We start from the raw sequence: 17172 nt of genomic DNA, 5'->3' as shown, positions 1-17172 counted from the left end.
GCCACCTGAATTGTTTTTTAGTCGCGCTACGCTAGCCCGTCTGAATGGTTTTTTAGTCGCGCTAAGCTAGCGCTCGCTTAAATAATTTTAATTTTGACCCTATATTGAACTGCATATCCCACATCTAGCCCACCTAAGTTCAACTTGAGATGGCATTATATCACTAGCCTTTGCCAACAAAAGTTAGCCTAATACCTGACACGATAACTTGTTTTTGAAATAAAATCATCTCATCTCCACCCGACCTCGAATTGTTAAATACATCTTTCCATCTTTCTCCCTTGCCAACTTCTGTCTCTTTCCCTCGTTATCCTTAACCAACATCATTAATACCTTGTTAAATGTTATGTGTAGTGAGACGTGTGCATATGTGATACCTATTGCTTAGGCTATGCGTAGTAGAGGGCTATAAATTGGGGCGTTTTACGCTATGTGGCGTCCAGTAGCAAGGGGTGAAAATTTGTTTTTGGGGTGTAATGGTATAGGGGCTACAAATAGTAATAATATATATGTATATGTATATATATAACACACATATATTAATAAAATAATAATAAAACTTTTCCTCCTTTCGGCGACAAAACCCTCCCGCCCCTGCCCCATTTCGCCCCAATATCAACCCGGGGGGGGGGGGGGGGGGGGGGGGGGGCAGTGTTCCTCCCAAAATCGCCCTCAATTTCGTCCACTACGTTTAGCTTTAGAGAGACACTTAGTGAAGACAACACCCTTAGGCCATGTGTAGTGGGCGTGGGATCGGGCGTTTTTGGGCACGAAGGGGCTAGAACCCCCCCCCCCGGCGGCGATAAGTGGGTGAAAAGGGGCGGGGGCGGGTTGTATTTGTCGCCGGATGGTTTAGAAAATAATAATATTATATTTAAATGACCGTTGCCAACGGTCAAATGTAAAAAAAATAATAATTAATTTAAACAATATATATATAAACATACACCCCTCTTCTCCATTTTATATCCATTTTATACACAACTCATACCCAAATTCTTACAAAAAAATAGCAAAATGAATCCTAGAAACAACCCGAACTACCAATTCCCTGCTTTCGGTCAAACGTATGGTTCGCAACCGAGCCAACCGAACTTACAATGGAACCCGATGAACCTAAACCAACCGGGCTATCCGTTATAATTTTCCGACCTGAACCTAAACATGTACGCCAACTATCTCAGCTCCCAAAACACAATGCTGGCGTTCGGGTCTACACCATTGGAGTCGGAGCCCGTGACGGTGTCGGAGACGCAAACGACACGGGCCTCCGATTCAAGCAAAAAGACGACCCGTAAACACAAAAAGAAACAACCGGGGAAGCCGATGGCACAACGTGATCCATACAAGCATTGGAGCGAAGAGGAGGTGGCCCTCGCAAGGGCATGGATCGTCATTTCAAAGGATCCCAACGTCGGTAAGTTTTTTAATATTAAGTATTTATTAAAAATGTATTTAGTGTTTATTAAAATGTATACTAATTGTGACAAATAATTTTAATTTGTAGCTAACTTTCAAGCCACCGGGGTGTTTTGGAAGAAAATTTTTGAAGCATGGCTCACGATAACCAATAAACCTGAAGACTACCGGGGAAAAGAAGCGGTTCAATCCCACTGGAAGGGGCTTAACGCTGATTGTCAAAAATCTGTCGGGATAATTAACCGGTTGTAGGGGTCCGGCTGGCGTAGCGGGCATAACGACGGCGACATTATATCTCAAGCCTTGAGCGACTTTTGAGCTCAGGGCCAAAATTTTGAGCGGCCCGGGAAACCATTCAAGTATTTGAATTGTTGGGAAAAACTACGTCGTTGCGCGAAATGGAACGGGGCACCAACCGTTCCGGTCGCCCGACGAGTCGACTCATCCCGACCTTCAAAAAGGTCGAAGACATCGTCGTCGACAAATCCGAGCACACCAAACACACCCTCCGATGCTCGTAGCTTCTTCCTGGACGGCAGGATTAATTTAGCCGACGATGATAATATAGCCGACAACGAAGAAGTATAGGAGTTGCTGTGACATCTGACCCGATCCGACCCGACCCAGGTACCCGTTTTTCCGATCCGATCTCTTTCTTTTATGATTTAATATTTATTTATACTTATACTTTATTTTTAATAATAATAATATATTTTCCTTCCCGCCTCTTCCTCTCTTTTCCTTTCCTCCGTCCCGTCCCTCTTCTTCTCTCTTTCCGCCTTCTTTTCTCTCTTGTCGCCGTCCCGCCCTCCTGTTTAACCCCTCAGCCTTGTTTCCCCCTTTTTCTCTTAACTCTTTGCTTGCCCTTTGTTCCTTCCCGCCTAAGGTTGTCTGCGCAGCTCCACGCGCCAGACTCCTTACAAGGAAGCCTGCGCGAAGACCAGTTGTTCCTGCGATACGCGAGGCGAACTGTTCTCGCAGCGCGCTAAGAACGGTAGTTCTTCCCGCGACGCGCTAAGAATTGTGGTTCTTCTCGCAGCGCGCTAAGAACGGAAGTTCTTCCCGCGACGCGCTAAGAATTGTGGTTCTTCTCGCAGCGCGCTAAGAATGGTAGTTCTTCCCGCGACGCGCTAAGGATTTTAGTTCTTCCCGCGGCGCGCTGTTGACTGTTCTCTGTCTGCCTTCGCCCTCGCGCGTGCGCTCGAGCCTTCTCGCGCTAAACCCCTTTGAGTTTTCTTATGTTTAATCTAGCCGTTTGCTTTTGTGATGTCTTATCTCCTGTGCTGTTGACCTGACCTATCTTATGTCTGAAAAGTTACTTTCGGCGCAGCATGCGCACCAACCCCATTGGTTGGCAGAAAAAGTGACTGACATTATCTTTTGAGATCTGCTTTTCCATGCTTGACCAGTACCTTTATCTGACCCGCCCATGCTTTTACTGTTACCTGTCAGCTTTTCCTTTGCCCCCTGCAGCTGCCATATCTTTTGATATCTTTTGCTTTTGGAATCTTTTGCTTTTTTGGAGATCTTTTCCCCTTTTCTAGGGATTGTGTTCCCTAGGGTTTCCCTATAAATAATAATGTTAATTTTCTTAACACATCACACACAAACACTTAATTTAACCTCCTCCTTGCTCTCTCTGCCGCCTCCCCCTCTGCCCCCGTCTTCCTCCCCGTTCTGCCCTGCTTTTCCGGTAATATATATTATATATAATTTACTTATTAATTATGCTAACTTATAATCAAGACTTAAAACCAATCGTTAAAACAATAATCTTTAATTATAGGTTAACTTGTGCTTGTTTAAAGTTGGTTCTTGCTTTATCTTACACCGCATCGTTTATCAAGTGAGTAATCTCGTACCTAATCCCTTTTTATTTTTAATGTTTTGGGATGTTCATGTGTTCATACAAACTTAGAGTCTTAAACTTGTTTATGAACTTTAGTCGCGCAGTATCCCATGTGTTGAGGACGTTTACTTGGCTGTTTATTTGTATGTGTGTATCATTAACCGCTTTGTTCGGCCTATTCCGAAGTTTTCATGGATCCATTAGATGAACACGGGAGACCTATCGTTTACGGTTTTCTTTGTTTTACACTTGCACAGATGTTTTCTTGTTTTTGTGCTTATTTGGGAGCACGGATTGAACTATGAACTATGATCTATTTAGGCTTGATCACAATCTGATTACACCCTTGTTAAACACCAGACATACACGTGTTGCGCGCAGTGATTATTGTTATCTATTATCTATTAAACTTGATTTCTCACCAACACGCAAGTGTTTGACGTTTTATTTTAACACATGTTCAGGTTTGCTGTAGCTACATTTGGAGCTTGTGGACACGTAGGACGTTTTTACTTTTGACCTAGATTAAAATGTAACAAGACAAGTTATTATTGTTCGAATATTTTGTCTTATAATATATTGATTTATGTTGATTTATGTTATCTTGTGTTTACGTTGCGCGTGCGCGAATGAATATATTTATTAAATATTGACACCCAATAGTGTCACGAGTAATGAAACAATATGTGGTGCCCCGATGTATAATCCGCCTTTGGTCGGGGTGTTACAGATTGGTATCAGAGCTCGTTGACTTTAGGATAGGTGGTTAGACGTAACGGCCTAGAATACCTAAGAGTCCCTTCTCGCGCATGAGAGAAATCTCATGTTTGCGCGCTTATTGTTAATTACTCGTTATTTATAAATATGCTTGCGCAGACGCAGTATATGATTTTATGATTTATTTCGCGATATTTCGATTTTTGCTGAATTTCGATTTTTATTGATTTTACTTGCATATTCGTTTGTTGGGATTTGAAAATCCGAAAAGTCATGGTGATACATGAATAGTTGATTTTCAATCTCCATTTACGATTATGTTCTGAGGTTGGAGACTTGAAAAGTCATGGTGATACATGAATTGTCAACCTCCAATACTCATTTTCTTGTATATTTTATATTGAGGATTGAAAAGTCATGGTGATACATGAATCGTCAATCTCCAATACTCGTTTACTCGTCATTTTAAATTGAGAATTCGGAAAGTCATGGTGATACATGAATTGTCGATTCTTGATTCGAATTTGTTATCTGTATTAAGTTTGCATTCAAATTCATGTTTACTTTAACTGTTGATGGTATCTAACCCCGCGAAACCAAGCTTTATAAGATTATACTTTGCGCCAAGATATTAACAAAATTAAAACTTTTATAGAATGCCTCCACTATCTCGCCGATTTCAGAGAAGAGAAGCCTCGCGCAGACGTTCGCAGCAACGTTCCCAGGAAATGGCCGCCGCAATAGCCCAAGCTTTGAGCCAAAACAATACCTCCAGTTATAACATTAAGTCCTTTAATGCGGGTAACCCTCCGAAGTTCACAGGGCTTGAAGGAGCCACCGTGATGCTCCAATGGCTCGAGAAGATTGAAAACACTTTCCTCCACACCCAATGCCCCTCAGACAGACGAACCCTATATGCTTCCAGTGTCCTGGAATCTAGAGCGCTTACATGGTGGAATGGAGTAGCTCATGCGCGTGGCGCAGAAGCTGCTTCTAGCATGACATGGGAGGAATTCAAGGAAATTCTTACGCGAGAATTCTGCCCTCCCAACGAAGTTAAGCGCCTGGAGGAGGAATTTTGGAATCTTAAGCAATACAGTGGCGAAGCGCGCGAGTACGCGACGCGCTTTCATGAACTAAGCCTGCTTGTCCCTCACCTTGTTACCCCTTCCCGCCGAGCCATCGAGAAATTCCTTGGGGGTCTCCCCATGGAAATTCAAGATTCTGTATAGGCCAGAAACCCAGCAACCCTCTCTGACGCCATCGAGTTGGCCGCTATGCTCAGCGACAACCATGTCAGAGCAGGAACCCTGTTCCTGCGGGGATCTGAGAAGACCAAACCCACCAAGACTGCCCCTGAACCAACAGAAACCAAACCAGAACCCTCAAACCGTAACAACCTCAAGCGCAGGCGCAAAGCCTATGCGCTTACCAGCCCACCCATTGTCCAGCAACCCGCCTACCAACCCCTAGTACACGCTCCTAACCCACTGTCGACTTACCCAACTCCCCCTATAGTCCACAACTATGCCTTAACCAATCCCGCACTCCTTGCCCCGCAACCTAAGAAACCTTACACAGGAACCCAACCCTTTTGCCCAACCTGTAGACTCCACCACCCACCACAAGTCCCATGTCGACAATGTAACCGATGTGGCCGCGTTGGTCACTCAGCCGAATACTGTAGAGTCCCTCCCGCCAATCCAATTGCGCCAACACCACCAGTCTACCCGCAGAACCCACAAGCAACCTACCAAAACCCACGACCCAGATCGTGCTTTAACTGCGGTGATCCCAGTCATTTCCGGAACGCGTGCCCGAGACTACAAGTGCAGATCACACAAGCGAATCCGGTGAACCAAATTTCGAACCAAGTGGCGCGTGGCCGAGCTTTTAACATAACCGCGCACCAAGCGCAAGCGAATAATGACGTAGTTAATGGTACATTTTTGCTTAACGGATTTTATGCTTATGTACTTTTTGATACTGGCGCCGATCGAAGTTTTATTTCTCGCGCGTTTGAGCAGAAGCTTGCGCGACCGCGCATCGATTTAAAAGAAAATTTTTCAGTTGAATTGGCTAATGGTGAAACTGTTTTAATTAACTCAGTGATTAAAAATTGCACGCTTAACCTTAACGAAAACGATTTTCTAATCGACCTCATCCCCATGCCCCTTGGAAGTTTCGATGTTATCATTGGTATGGACTGGCTCTCAAAGAATCGCGCCGAAGTTATTTGCGCCAAGAAGTTGATTCGCATTCCTCGAGAAAATGGTGATCTTCATATCTACGGCGAGAAACCCTCCTGTGGTCTTAAGCTTATGTCTTGCGCCGAAGCCCAAAGACTCATGCGGAAGAAGTGTATTGCATTTTTAGCCCATGTGGTCAAACCCGATGAAGGAAAGAAGAAGCTTCGCGATATCCCTGTTGTGCGTGATTTCCCTGAAGTTTTTCCTGATGATCTTCCTGGTATCCCTCCCGCTCGTGAAGTCGAGTTCCGTATTGATCTTGTCCCTGGTGCTTCCCCCGTAGCCAAATCTCCTTACCGTCTTGCGCCCGCTGAGATGCAAGTATTGGCAAGTCAACTTCAAGAGTTGACCGCTAAAGGATTCATTCGCCCTAGCTCTTCGCCCTGGGGTGCTCCGGTGTTGTTCGTTAAAAAGAAAGATGGTTCGTTTCGCATGTGTATCGATTACCGCGAGTTGAACAAACTCACCATTAAGAACCGGTATCCCTTACCGCGTATTGACGACCTCTTTGATCAACTCCAAGGTGCCTCTTGTTTCTCCAAGATTGATCTCCGCTCTGGCTATCATCAGTTGCGCATCCGCGATGAAGATGTTCCGAAGACTGCTTTTCGAACTCGTTATGGCCATTTTGAATTCTTGGTCATGTCTTTCGGTTTAACCAACGCACCCGCCGTTTTCATGGATCTTATGAATCGGGTGTGTAGGCCTTTCTTGGATAACTTCGTGATTGTGTTTATCGATGACGTTCTGATTTATTCTAAGACCAAGGCCGAGCATGAGCAACATCTTCGATTGGTATTGCAAAAGCTTCGAACCGAGCAGCTCTTTGCTAAGCTTTCCAAGTGTGAATTCTGGTCTGATGAAGTACAGTTTCTTGGTCATGTTGTAAACAAGATGGGTATTCATGTCGACCCATCCAAGATCGAAGCAATCAAGAACTGGATTACGCCGACCACTCCTACCGAAATCCGTTCCTTTCTGGGCTTAGCTGGTTATTACCGGCGATTTATTTCGAACTTCTCGAAGATCGCATTGCCTTTAACAGCTCTAACGCACAAAGGTAAACCGTATATTTGGGGCTCGAAGCAAGAAGAAGCCTTTCTGACGCTCAAGCGTTTGTTGTGTGAAGCTCCTGTCCTTGCGCTACCTGAGGGTAATGATGATTTTGTCGTGTATTGCGATGCATCCAACCAAGGTCTCGGTTGTGTTCTTATGCAACGAGGCAAGGTTATCGCTTACGCATCAAGGCAACTCAAGGTTCATGAAAAGAATTATACAACTCACGACCTCGAACTAGGCGCAGTTGTTTTTGCCTTGAAGATCTGGAGACACTACCTTTATGGTACTAAGTGTATCCTCTACACTGACCATAAAAGCCTTCAGCATATCTTTGATCAGAAGGAACTCAACATGAGGCAACGCCGATGGAACGAACTCATCAGCGATTACGATTGTGAGATCCGGTATCATCCTGGTAAGGCTAATGTGGTAGCTGATGCGCTCAGCCGTAAACCCAGCCAGCTTAACTGTATCTTGCCGCGCACGCAGCTTCACTTTGCGCCGATTCAGAGCAATCTTGAATCACGCATTCGCGACGCGCAGCGCGCATCCATCTGTAATGGTAACCTTCGCGCCGAGTTAGCGTGTGGCGCGGAAGCGCACTTTGTCCCTAATCTGAGTGGAATTCTCTGCTATCTCAATCGCATCTGGATTCCCTTTGATGAGAATCTTCGCGCTGATATCCTGTGTGAAGCGCATAAATCTCGGTATTCTATTCATCCCGGCGCTGATAAAATGTACAAGGATTTGCGCATTACTTATTGGTGGCCCGGTATGAAAAAGGATATTGCTGTGTTCGTAGCTAAATGCCTGACTTGTTCCAAGGTAAAAGCTGAACATCAACGCCCATCTGGTTTGCTCGAACAACCAGAAATTCCTACGTGGAAATGGGAATGTGTAGCGATGGACTTTATTACCAAGTTACCTTTGACAGCAAGCAAACATGATAGCATTTGGGTAATAGTGGATCGTTTGACTAAGTCTGCTCACTTTCTGCCCATTCGTGAAAACTACCGTGTTGAACAACTTGCGCAGCTTTATGTCAAGGAAATTGTCTGCCGCCATGGTACTCCTTTGAGCATCATATCCGATCGCGATGGCCGTTTTATATCTCGCTTTTGGAAATCTCTCCAATCTGCGCTAGGAACTCGCTTGGACATGAGTACTGCATATCATCCTCAGACTGACGGACAGTCTGAGCGAACTATTCAAACTCTTGAGGATATGCTCCGATCTTGTGTTCTTGATTTTGGAGGTAATTGGGATTCGCACCTGCCTTTGATCGAGTTCTCTTATAATAACAGCTATCATTCCAGTATTGGTATGGCCCCATTTGAAGCACTTTACGGTCGTAAGTGCCGCTCCCCGATTTGTTGGAGCGAAGTGGGTGAAGCTCAAATCACAGGACCCGAACTTGTTCAAGAGACAACCGATAAAATCGCCAAGATCCGTGATCATCTGCTGACTGCCAGAAGCCGACAGAAGAGTTACGCAGATCGCAGGCGAAAGCCTCTCGAATTTCAAGTTGGTGATCTTGTTCTCCTCAAAGTGTCGCCTTGGAAAGGTGTTGTCCGCTTTGGGAAGAAAGGTAAGCTTGCTCCTCGTTATGTTGGTCCATTCAAGATTCTCGCGCGTGTGGGAAAAGTTGCCTACATACTTGACCTGCCGCCCGCGCTCAGCAATGTGCATCCAACGTTCCATGTATCCAATCTCAAGAAGTGTTTAGCCGACGAGAACCTTCACATTCCACTTGATGAAGTTCAAGTTGACGAATCCATGCATTTCGTTGAGAAGCCTGTTGAGATTATGGATCGCGAGGTTAAGCAAACCAAGCGCAGTCGTATCCCTATCGTGAAAGTTCGCTGGGAGTCCAAGCGCGGAGCCGAGTTTACATGGGAAAGGGAAGATCAAATGAAGATCAAGTACCCGCACCTGTTCTCTGCGCAACCTACTTCGAGATAAATTTCGGGACGAAATTTCTTAAAGTAGGGGAGACTGTGACATCTGACACGATCCGACCCGACCCAGGTACCCGTTTTTCCGATCCGATCTCTTTCTTTTATGATTTAATATTTATTTATACTTATACTTTATTTTTAATAATAATAATATATTTTCCTTCCCGCCTCTTCCTCTCTTTTCCTTTCCTCCGTCCCGTCCCTCTTCTTCTCTCTTTCCGCCTTCTTTTCTCTCTTGTCGCCGTCCCGCCCTCCTGTTTAACCCCTCAGCCTTGTTTCCCCCTTTTTCTCTTAACTCTTTGCTTGCCCTTTGTTCCTTCCCGCCTAAGGTTGTCTGCGCAGCTCCACGCGCCAGACTCCTTACAAGGAAGCCTGCGCGAAGACCAGTTGTTCCTGCGATACGCGAGGCGAACTGTTCTCGCAGCGCGCTAAGAACGGTAGTTCTTCCCGCGACGCGCTAAGAATTGTGGTTCTTCTCGCAGCGCGCTAAGAACGGAAGTTCTTCCCGCGACGCGCTAAGAATTGTGGTTCTTCTCGCAGCGCGCTAAGAATGGTAGTTCTTCCCGCGACGCGCTAAGGATTTTAGTTCTTCCCGCGGCGCGCTGTTGACTGTTCTCTGTCTGCCTTCGCCCTCGCGCGTGCGCTCGAGCCTTCTCGCGCTAAACCCCTTTGAGTTTTCTTCTGTTTAATCTAGCCGTTTGCTTTTGTGATGTCTTATCTCCTGTGCTGTTGACCTGACCTATCTTATGTCTGAAAAGTTACTTTCGGCGCAGCATGCGCACCAACCCCATTGGTTGGCAGAAAAAGTGACTGACATTATCTTTTGAGATCTGCTTTTCCATGCTTGACCAGTACCTTTATCTGACCCGCCCATGCTTTTACTGTTACCTGTCAGCTTTTCCTTTGCCCCCTGCAGCTGCCATATCTTTTGATATCTTTTGCTTTTGGAATCTTTTGCTTTTTTGGAGATCTTTTCCCCTTTTCTAGGGATTGTGTTCCCTAGGGTTTCCCTATAAATAATAATGTTAATTTTCTTAACACATCACACACAAACACTTAATTTAACCTCCTCCTTGCTCTCTCTGCCGCCTCCCCCTCTGCCCCCGTCTTCCTCCCCGTTCTGCCCTGCTTTTCCGGTAATATATATTATATATAATTTACTTATTAATTATGCTAACTTATAATCAAGACTTAAAACCAATCGTTAAAACAATAATCTTTAATTATAGGTTAACTTGTGCTTGTTTAAAGTTGGTTCTTGCTTTATCTTACACCGCATCGTTTATCAAGTGAGTAATCTCGTACCTAATCCCTTTTTATTTTTAATGTTTTGGGATGTTCATGTGTTCATACAAACTTAGAGTCTTAAACTTGTTTATGAACTTTAGTCGCGCAGTATCCCATGTGTTGAGGACGTTTACTTGGCTGTTTATTTGTATGTGTGTATCATTAACCGCTTTGTTCGGCCTATTCCGAAGTTTTCATGGATCCATTAGATGAACACGGGAGACCTATCGTTTACGGTTTTCTTTGTTTTACACTTGCACAGATGTTTTCTTGTTTTTGTGCTTATTTGGGAGCACGGATTGAACTATGAACTATGATCTATTTAGGCTTGATCACAATCTGATTACACCCTTGTTAAACACCAGACATACACGTGTTACGCGCAGTGATTATTGTTATCTATTATCTATTAAACTTGATTTCTCACCAACACGCAAGTGTTTGACGTTTTATTTTAACACATGTTCAGGTTTGCTGTAGCTACATTTGGAGCTTGTGGACACGTAGGACGTTTTTACTTTTGACCTAGATTAAAATGTAACAAGACAAGTTATTATTGTTCGAATATTTTGTCTTATAATATATTGATTTATGTTGATTTATGTTATCTTGTGTTTACGTTGCGCGTGCGCGAATGAATATATTTATTAAATATTGACACCCAATAGTGTCACGAGTAATGAAACAATATGTGGCGCCCCGATGTATAATCCGCCTTTGGTCGGGGTGTTACAGTTGCCTCGACCACGCGTGAGATCGAGAAAAAATAAGGGGGAAGGTTCGTCGTCAACACGATTCAATACGGAGCCCGATGAAATAAACGAGTTGGTCGGTCGTTTGGAAACAAATGCCACGGAAATAGGAAACGACCTTCGAGCATCCAACAAACAACAAGAAAAGCCGAACCAGACGTTGAAATTATATCAAATGAAAGAAGACTACGAATCCCTCAAAGCGGAAGGGTTTCACGAGGAATCCGCATTATTGTTTCAACGACGACGTGAAAAATGCGCGAATATTACGGATATTAGTATGTTTTTTAGTTATGTTTTTTTAAATTTTTTTTTTCTTTAGTTATGTTTTTTTATATTTTTAGTTATGTATTTTTTTTAGTTATGTTTTTTTGTATTTCTTTTTAATTTGAATGCATTTTTATTTAATTATTTAAATAATTGGTTTTTATGTTGATTAGTTTAATTATAAAAAGAAAATAATAAAAAAAGATACTGTGGTCCAAACTTGTAGCCCCTACACCATTACACCCTTTGCTGACTGGGCCCCACGTGTCACAATTCGTCTCAATTTGTAGCCCTTCCACTATGCATAGCCTTAGTGAAAGATTAAGGGGTGAACATTATGTGACGCTAGAGTACTTATCTCCTTCACCTATGTTTATTTATCAACTATTTGTAAGTTGAAATAAAAATTGATCACGTTTGTTTGGTTACTAAGTGTTTGTAAAAGTAGAATATAACATATCCATTCTTATGTTCGTGTATAAATAAACATTATGCTGTCTATGCTTTTTAAAATAGTCATCAAAACACGAAAAATTGCAATATAAACCTTCCATTTTTTTAACGGATTACATGTCCATGGATTCTATTACTAAATCTACACCATTGTCCACTGTGAGATATGAACCCTCACCCTAAAGGAACTCCACTATGTATACACATTGATCATTAGACTAGATGTACTATGGTAAGATTATGTGTTTTGGAGTAACTAAAAATTAAATTAGAAAACAAAAACAACAAAAGTTTGATTGGTGCATTGAGGGTGGACCCCACACCTGATTTAGCCCTCTTGGGCGTTAGCACAATAACATAAAAGTGCGAAAGGGTGGCTTCCATGTTTGGGGCGGCGCCAGTGGATGGAAGGCGTTTTTCAGTTAAAGAGGTGAGGTGAAGTGGGTGGCAGCTCACAACAACTAGACTAATATAAAGCTCGTTATTCAGATGTTTGTTTATTACAATCTCAGTCGCTCACCAGTGGCGGATCCAGGAATTTTTTTTAGGTGGTGCACAACTTTTAGATTCTTCAATTTAATAGAGTCGAGTATAAAAAAATCCGGGTCGGTTTGAGATTCGGGTCGGTTCGATGGATCGGGCAAAGTTCATTACGTAATAAAAATACGATAAAATAATAAAAGGGACACCGTCATTAAAGTTCATCTATGTCATCTCATTATACTTTTAGTGGGCTAAATTTAATTGAAATCCGTGGATAATTTGAAATGATTTCATACACTATGACACTGAATTTATATATTTGATTAATAACATTATTGCTCCCTTTGTTGTTGAATTAGTCTATTCCATCAACATAACTTTTCAATCTGACACGTTTTTAAAATATCTCAACATAATGTTTACATACTACTTGGAACTTTGATGATGATGTATTATATGGATATTGTAAAAGTAAGGGAAGAGAGCGGTTGCAGGTTCAAGGCTTGATGATGATTGTCAACTTCTACCAAACTGTAGGTCCTAATGTTACTAGGCTTTTCAACATAAGTATATTTTTTTTCTAATACTTCCATTGCGTTATCTACAACTTGTGGTACGGGTAAAAGAGCTCATGGTATGACTAGATTACCATTGCACTATCTAACACCTATGACCCCCTGCGTGTTGCGTGCGCGGGTAAAGAAACTTGTTAACAAACTAAAAACTAAGAAACTAACAAATTAAAACCAACAATCTAACAAACTAAAACTAAATTTAATAAATAACTTAGCAATTAAGTAGTTAACAATCAAGAACAATTAACATTTAACAATGAATGTAAACTTACCTTCAAAGTGGGAGGATTCGAGCAATCGAGCTTCGAGGAAGAGTAGAAGGCATGATGAGTGTATTGATCGGCTGGAAAAGTGGCGGCGGTGCCGCGGTGGTCGGAGAACGGCTGAATGGGGACGGCTAGTAGGTTTGAAGAGGGTCAGGGAGGGAGGCGCTGTTGTTTTGTGGTGTCTTTGTATTTTTATTATAAAAGCCTAATTATTATAAGGTTTGAGTTAGTAAAAAAAAGTCCAAAAATTTAAGCTGGAAACCAGAATTGAACCTGTGACCTCCAGGTTTCAAAACCACCTGTTTACCGGCTGGACCAAGGCTTTGATTATAAATTAAGTGGTTCCTTCCTAATTTATAAGGTGGTTCATTTAATATTTTCTATATATAAATTCACTATTATTTCGAAACTCGGGTGGTTCCGGGGAACCACCCATTAACACTGTAGATCCGCCCCTGTCGCTCACAATGAAGTTCAATTTTCTTATTGAAGCATGCTATGAAGGTTTTGCTTGCTGTTAGCATTTATGGTGCTGAAAGACTGACATTTTACATTTTACACATATTCAAACGGCTTTTTATTATATTTTCTTATGGCTTTTAGTTTCTAAAAAGGTTATGTAATTACCTTTTGCGTTACATCAATCTAACACAAGATTTATTAACTTTTTTGGTGATAATGAAATGATCCATAAAAAACAAAATATAAAAACTAGACGCATAATAATCCAAAGTTGCAATATTATTAAATCGAAAAAAAAAAATTCAAAATCCGTTTTCCCGTACAAATAAACACTCGCACTCAAAATCAAACACCAAAGCAAAAGCAAAAGCAAAAATCAAAACCCTAAAAAACCAAACCCTAACTCTGCAATCGATTCTAATAACAAGCAAAGGTAACCTTACAATGCTTTTGATTTTGTTTACTTTACTGCGTTTCATTTCTGTGATTATGTACCAGACTCCTAGTATAATAATAATAATAATAATCATCATGTACATTTTGAAGCCGATCAATTTAAACTAGACTTTACGGCTGTTAAGAAATGTAGTCGTGGAAAACACTTGAATTTTTCTAATGTTACAGAATATACTTAGGGTTTGTTTTGAGTCTGTTGCTTGTTAACGTATAAATAGAGCTAATGTTGTGTGCTTATTTTGTTATCAGATGGCTGCTGAGGCGGCGGCTTATGATTCCTGGGGTCCTCGTTACGCGCCGCCCGATCCGACTTTGCCTCAGCCCTGGACCGCGTTGATTGACGGCTGCACGGGCTTGGTTTACTACTGGAACCTTGAAACGAACGCCACTCAGTATCAGAAACCCGTTTCTCAGATGTTTTCGGCACCGGAACAAAGAATGCCACCTCAGCAAGGAGGATATAACACGCCTCAGTCATACCGGGGTGTTAGTATGGAGCAGTCACAGGGCTTCCAGTTTACACCGCATTACACGGGGTACCAGCAGTGGTCGCACGAGTATTCTCGGAAACAAGATGTTGTTATTCAAAAACCGCCTATGCGATATGGTGGTCCTATCATAAACACGCAGCAGCCATCACCGTTTAGTCAACTACAATACGGACCAAAGTTACAGAAACAAATGCCAAACGTTTCATCAGTCGGATTGAAAACGGGATTGAACGATAGCACACCTTTTAAGACTAAAAATGGTGGGATTGCTTTGGTCCTTCATCAACCTAAGTTTCCAACGCCAACGCCACAAATTCATGGGGTAACTACTTTTTACTTCTCAGCTTCATGTTTTATGGTTTCATTAGTTTAGTCTTGCTATCATTTTTGAACTATACTAATGTAAATGCAAACCGTGTTGTTTCAGAAGATAAACTCTGGAAATCCAACTGTTGTGGCCTCTCCAGATGCTTTGACTCAATCATCCGTCGACAGTCACCCTAAAAAACATGATGTAACAACAACGGTTTGTTCCTTGACTCTGACTTTCATGTGTGGTTAATATATATTATACTTAACACGAGTTAGTTTCTCTATTAATTCCATAGGGTGATAAAGTTCCAGCTCCATTCATGTCGTTTGAGTCCGCTGGATTCCCTCCAGAAATACTGATACATGTAAGTCTTTCTCTTGAACTATTACAATTTGATCACCGATGTTTGGTTTTGCACAGGGTTAATTAATATGCTTTTGTTTCAGATACAAGCTGCTGGTTTCGCATTGCCGACACCCATTCAGGCACAAACATGGCCTATTGCCCTGCAAAACAGGGACCTAGTGGCACTTTCAAAGACTGATTCTGGTAAAACACTAGCCTATTTGATTCCCGCTCTCATGCTGCTTCGTCGCTGTAACAACAATCATGAACATGGGCCCACGGTTGTTGTTTTATCTCCCACAAGAGAACTTGCTCTTCAAATACAACATGAGGCCATTAAATTTGGCCGATCTGTCAAGATCTCTAGCTTAGTGAGTCTTTAGCTCCCATTTATATATATGTGTATTTTTTTGCATCTAGTATTGCTAATGTGTGTGTGAATATGGTTTAGTGTTTGTATAGTGAGGGTCCTAAGGGCCCGCAGCTGAAGGATCTAGAGCGAGGAGCGGATATAGTTGTAGCAACTCCGGGTCGACTTAATGAGGCTATTGAATTGAGGAAGCTTGACTTTGGTCAAGTGTCTCTTCTTGTGCTCGATGAGACTGATAAGATGCTTGATATGGGATTTGAACCTCAAATCAGGAAGATTGTTAATGAGATACCCCCTCGAAAGCAAACTCTAATGTATGCTGCCACTTGGCGCAGAGAGGTGAGGAATATAGCTGGTGATCTTCTGGTCAATCCTGTTCAGGTCAACATTGACAATGCAAATGAACTTGCTGCAAACAAGTCTAGTTCACAGGTAACACACTGTCGTGTATGCTTGAGTAAAATGCGTTTTAATTTTTTACTACTGTTAGCCACCTTGTACATTATACATATTTATATATGCATATTCATATCTCCTAAGTTTCTTTTCTCATATGTACAGCTAATGAAGCTTTTATTTCTAAACAGGATTGTAAGCATGCCTCCACTGATCTTACTAAAGTTGATGGAGCAGCCAATCAGCCTGTTCCACACAATGTGAGAGAGATTGCGACACGTGGTGGTGGCGTCCGAGGTAGAGGCGGCTTGAGGAATGACAGGTTTGGTGGTCGTGGTGGTTTTAGTGGTGTGGGATCTGGTGGACCAGATGGTGGTCGGAATAGAAATGATAGATTGAAGGATTCTTGTGGCAGAGGGCAATTTGATAACAGAAGAGATGGTGACCGTCGCAGGGGAAGAAGCTATAGCCGAAGCCGAAGCCCTAGCTGGTCACGCAGCCGGAGCCGGACACCTGTAAGGCGTGGAAGGAGTAGGAGCCGGAGTTACAGTTGCAGGCGGAACTGGAGCCCTAGTCCCAGGCGGGGTAGAAGCCGCACACGCAGGCCTGTAAGGTGTGAAAGACGGAGCAGGAGCAGTGACAGGAGTTTAAGCCGTAGCTGGAGCCGTGGTCGTAGCAGGAGCAGGAGCTGGTCACGCACTGTAAGGCGGGAAAGATGGCGGGAATCAAAATGATGGGAAGGAAGCTGAGTGCATGCATGTAAAGGGGGGGTGTTGGATTAGAGATTATGGGGGTGTAGATGATCCCCCAACTGTTTGGTTGCTTATTATTTATATTTATGTACTTATCAGCTAACTAATAACTTTTGGTGGACTGGTGTTGCAATGCTATGGTTTGTTAGAAGAAGGTCTAATGAAATATTAGTTGGTAAACTTTATCATGGCGTCACTTCACTTGGATTGGTGTATATATATATATATATGAATGTCAACCTGTCATATAGAT

The 17172-nt window shown here is 42.6% G+C and overlaps 1 protein-coding gene across 1 annotated transcript; it reads left to right on the top strand.

Annotated features, from left to right (window-relative positions):
- The first annotated feature begins 14155 nt into the window (after positions 1 to 14155).
- On the top strand, positions 14156 to 16901 carry LOC143606450 (DEAD-box ATP-dependent RNA helicase 40-like). The gene is made up of 6 exons (XM_077082216.1): positions 14156 to 14229; positions 14502 to 15269; positions 15352 to 15420; positions 15503 to 15772; positions 15853 to 16203; positions 16359 to 16901. Exons 2-6 carry the CDS (start codon positions 15150 to 15152, stop codon positions 16899 to 16901), a joined length of 1353 nt encoding a protein of 450 aa, XP_076938331.1. The 5' UTR covers positions 14156 to 14229; positions 14502 to 15149.
- The last annotated feature ends 271 nt before the right edge of the window (positions 16902 to 17172 follow it).

The sequence above is a fragment of the Bidens hawaiensis genome, unplaced genomic scaffold (assembly GCF_021521415.1).
Source record: "Bidens hawaiensis isolate Kalapana, Puna unplaced genomic scaffold, B.hawaiensis_p1.1 tig00074859_1, whole genome shotgun sequence".
NCBI lineage: Eukaryota > Viridiplantae > Streptophyta > Magnoliopsida > Asterales > Asteraceae > Bidens > Bidens hawaiensis.
Note: the sequence above shows the minus strand (reverse complement) of the source record. Positions and strands in the feature narration are given on the sequence as shown.

Excerpts from the sequence above, each read along its gene's own strand:
- LOC143606450 (XM_077082216.1), top strand. The coding sequence starts at position 15,150 with ATGCAAACCGTGTTGTTTCAGAAGATAAACTCTGGAAATCCAACTGTT. Across the intron at positions 15,421-15,502 it reads CTCCAGAAATACTGATACAT|ATACAAGCTGCTGGTTTCGC; the intron begins GTAAGTCTTTCT and ends CTTTTGTTTCAG. Across the intron at positions 16,204-16,358 it reads CAAACAAGTCTAGTTCACAG|GATTGTAAGCATGCCTCCAC; the intron begins GTAACACACTGT and ends ATTTCTAAACAG.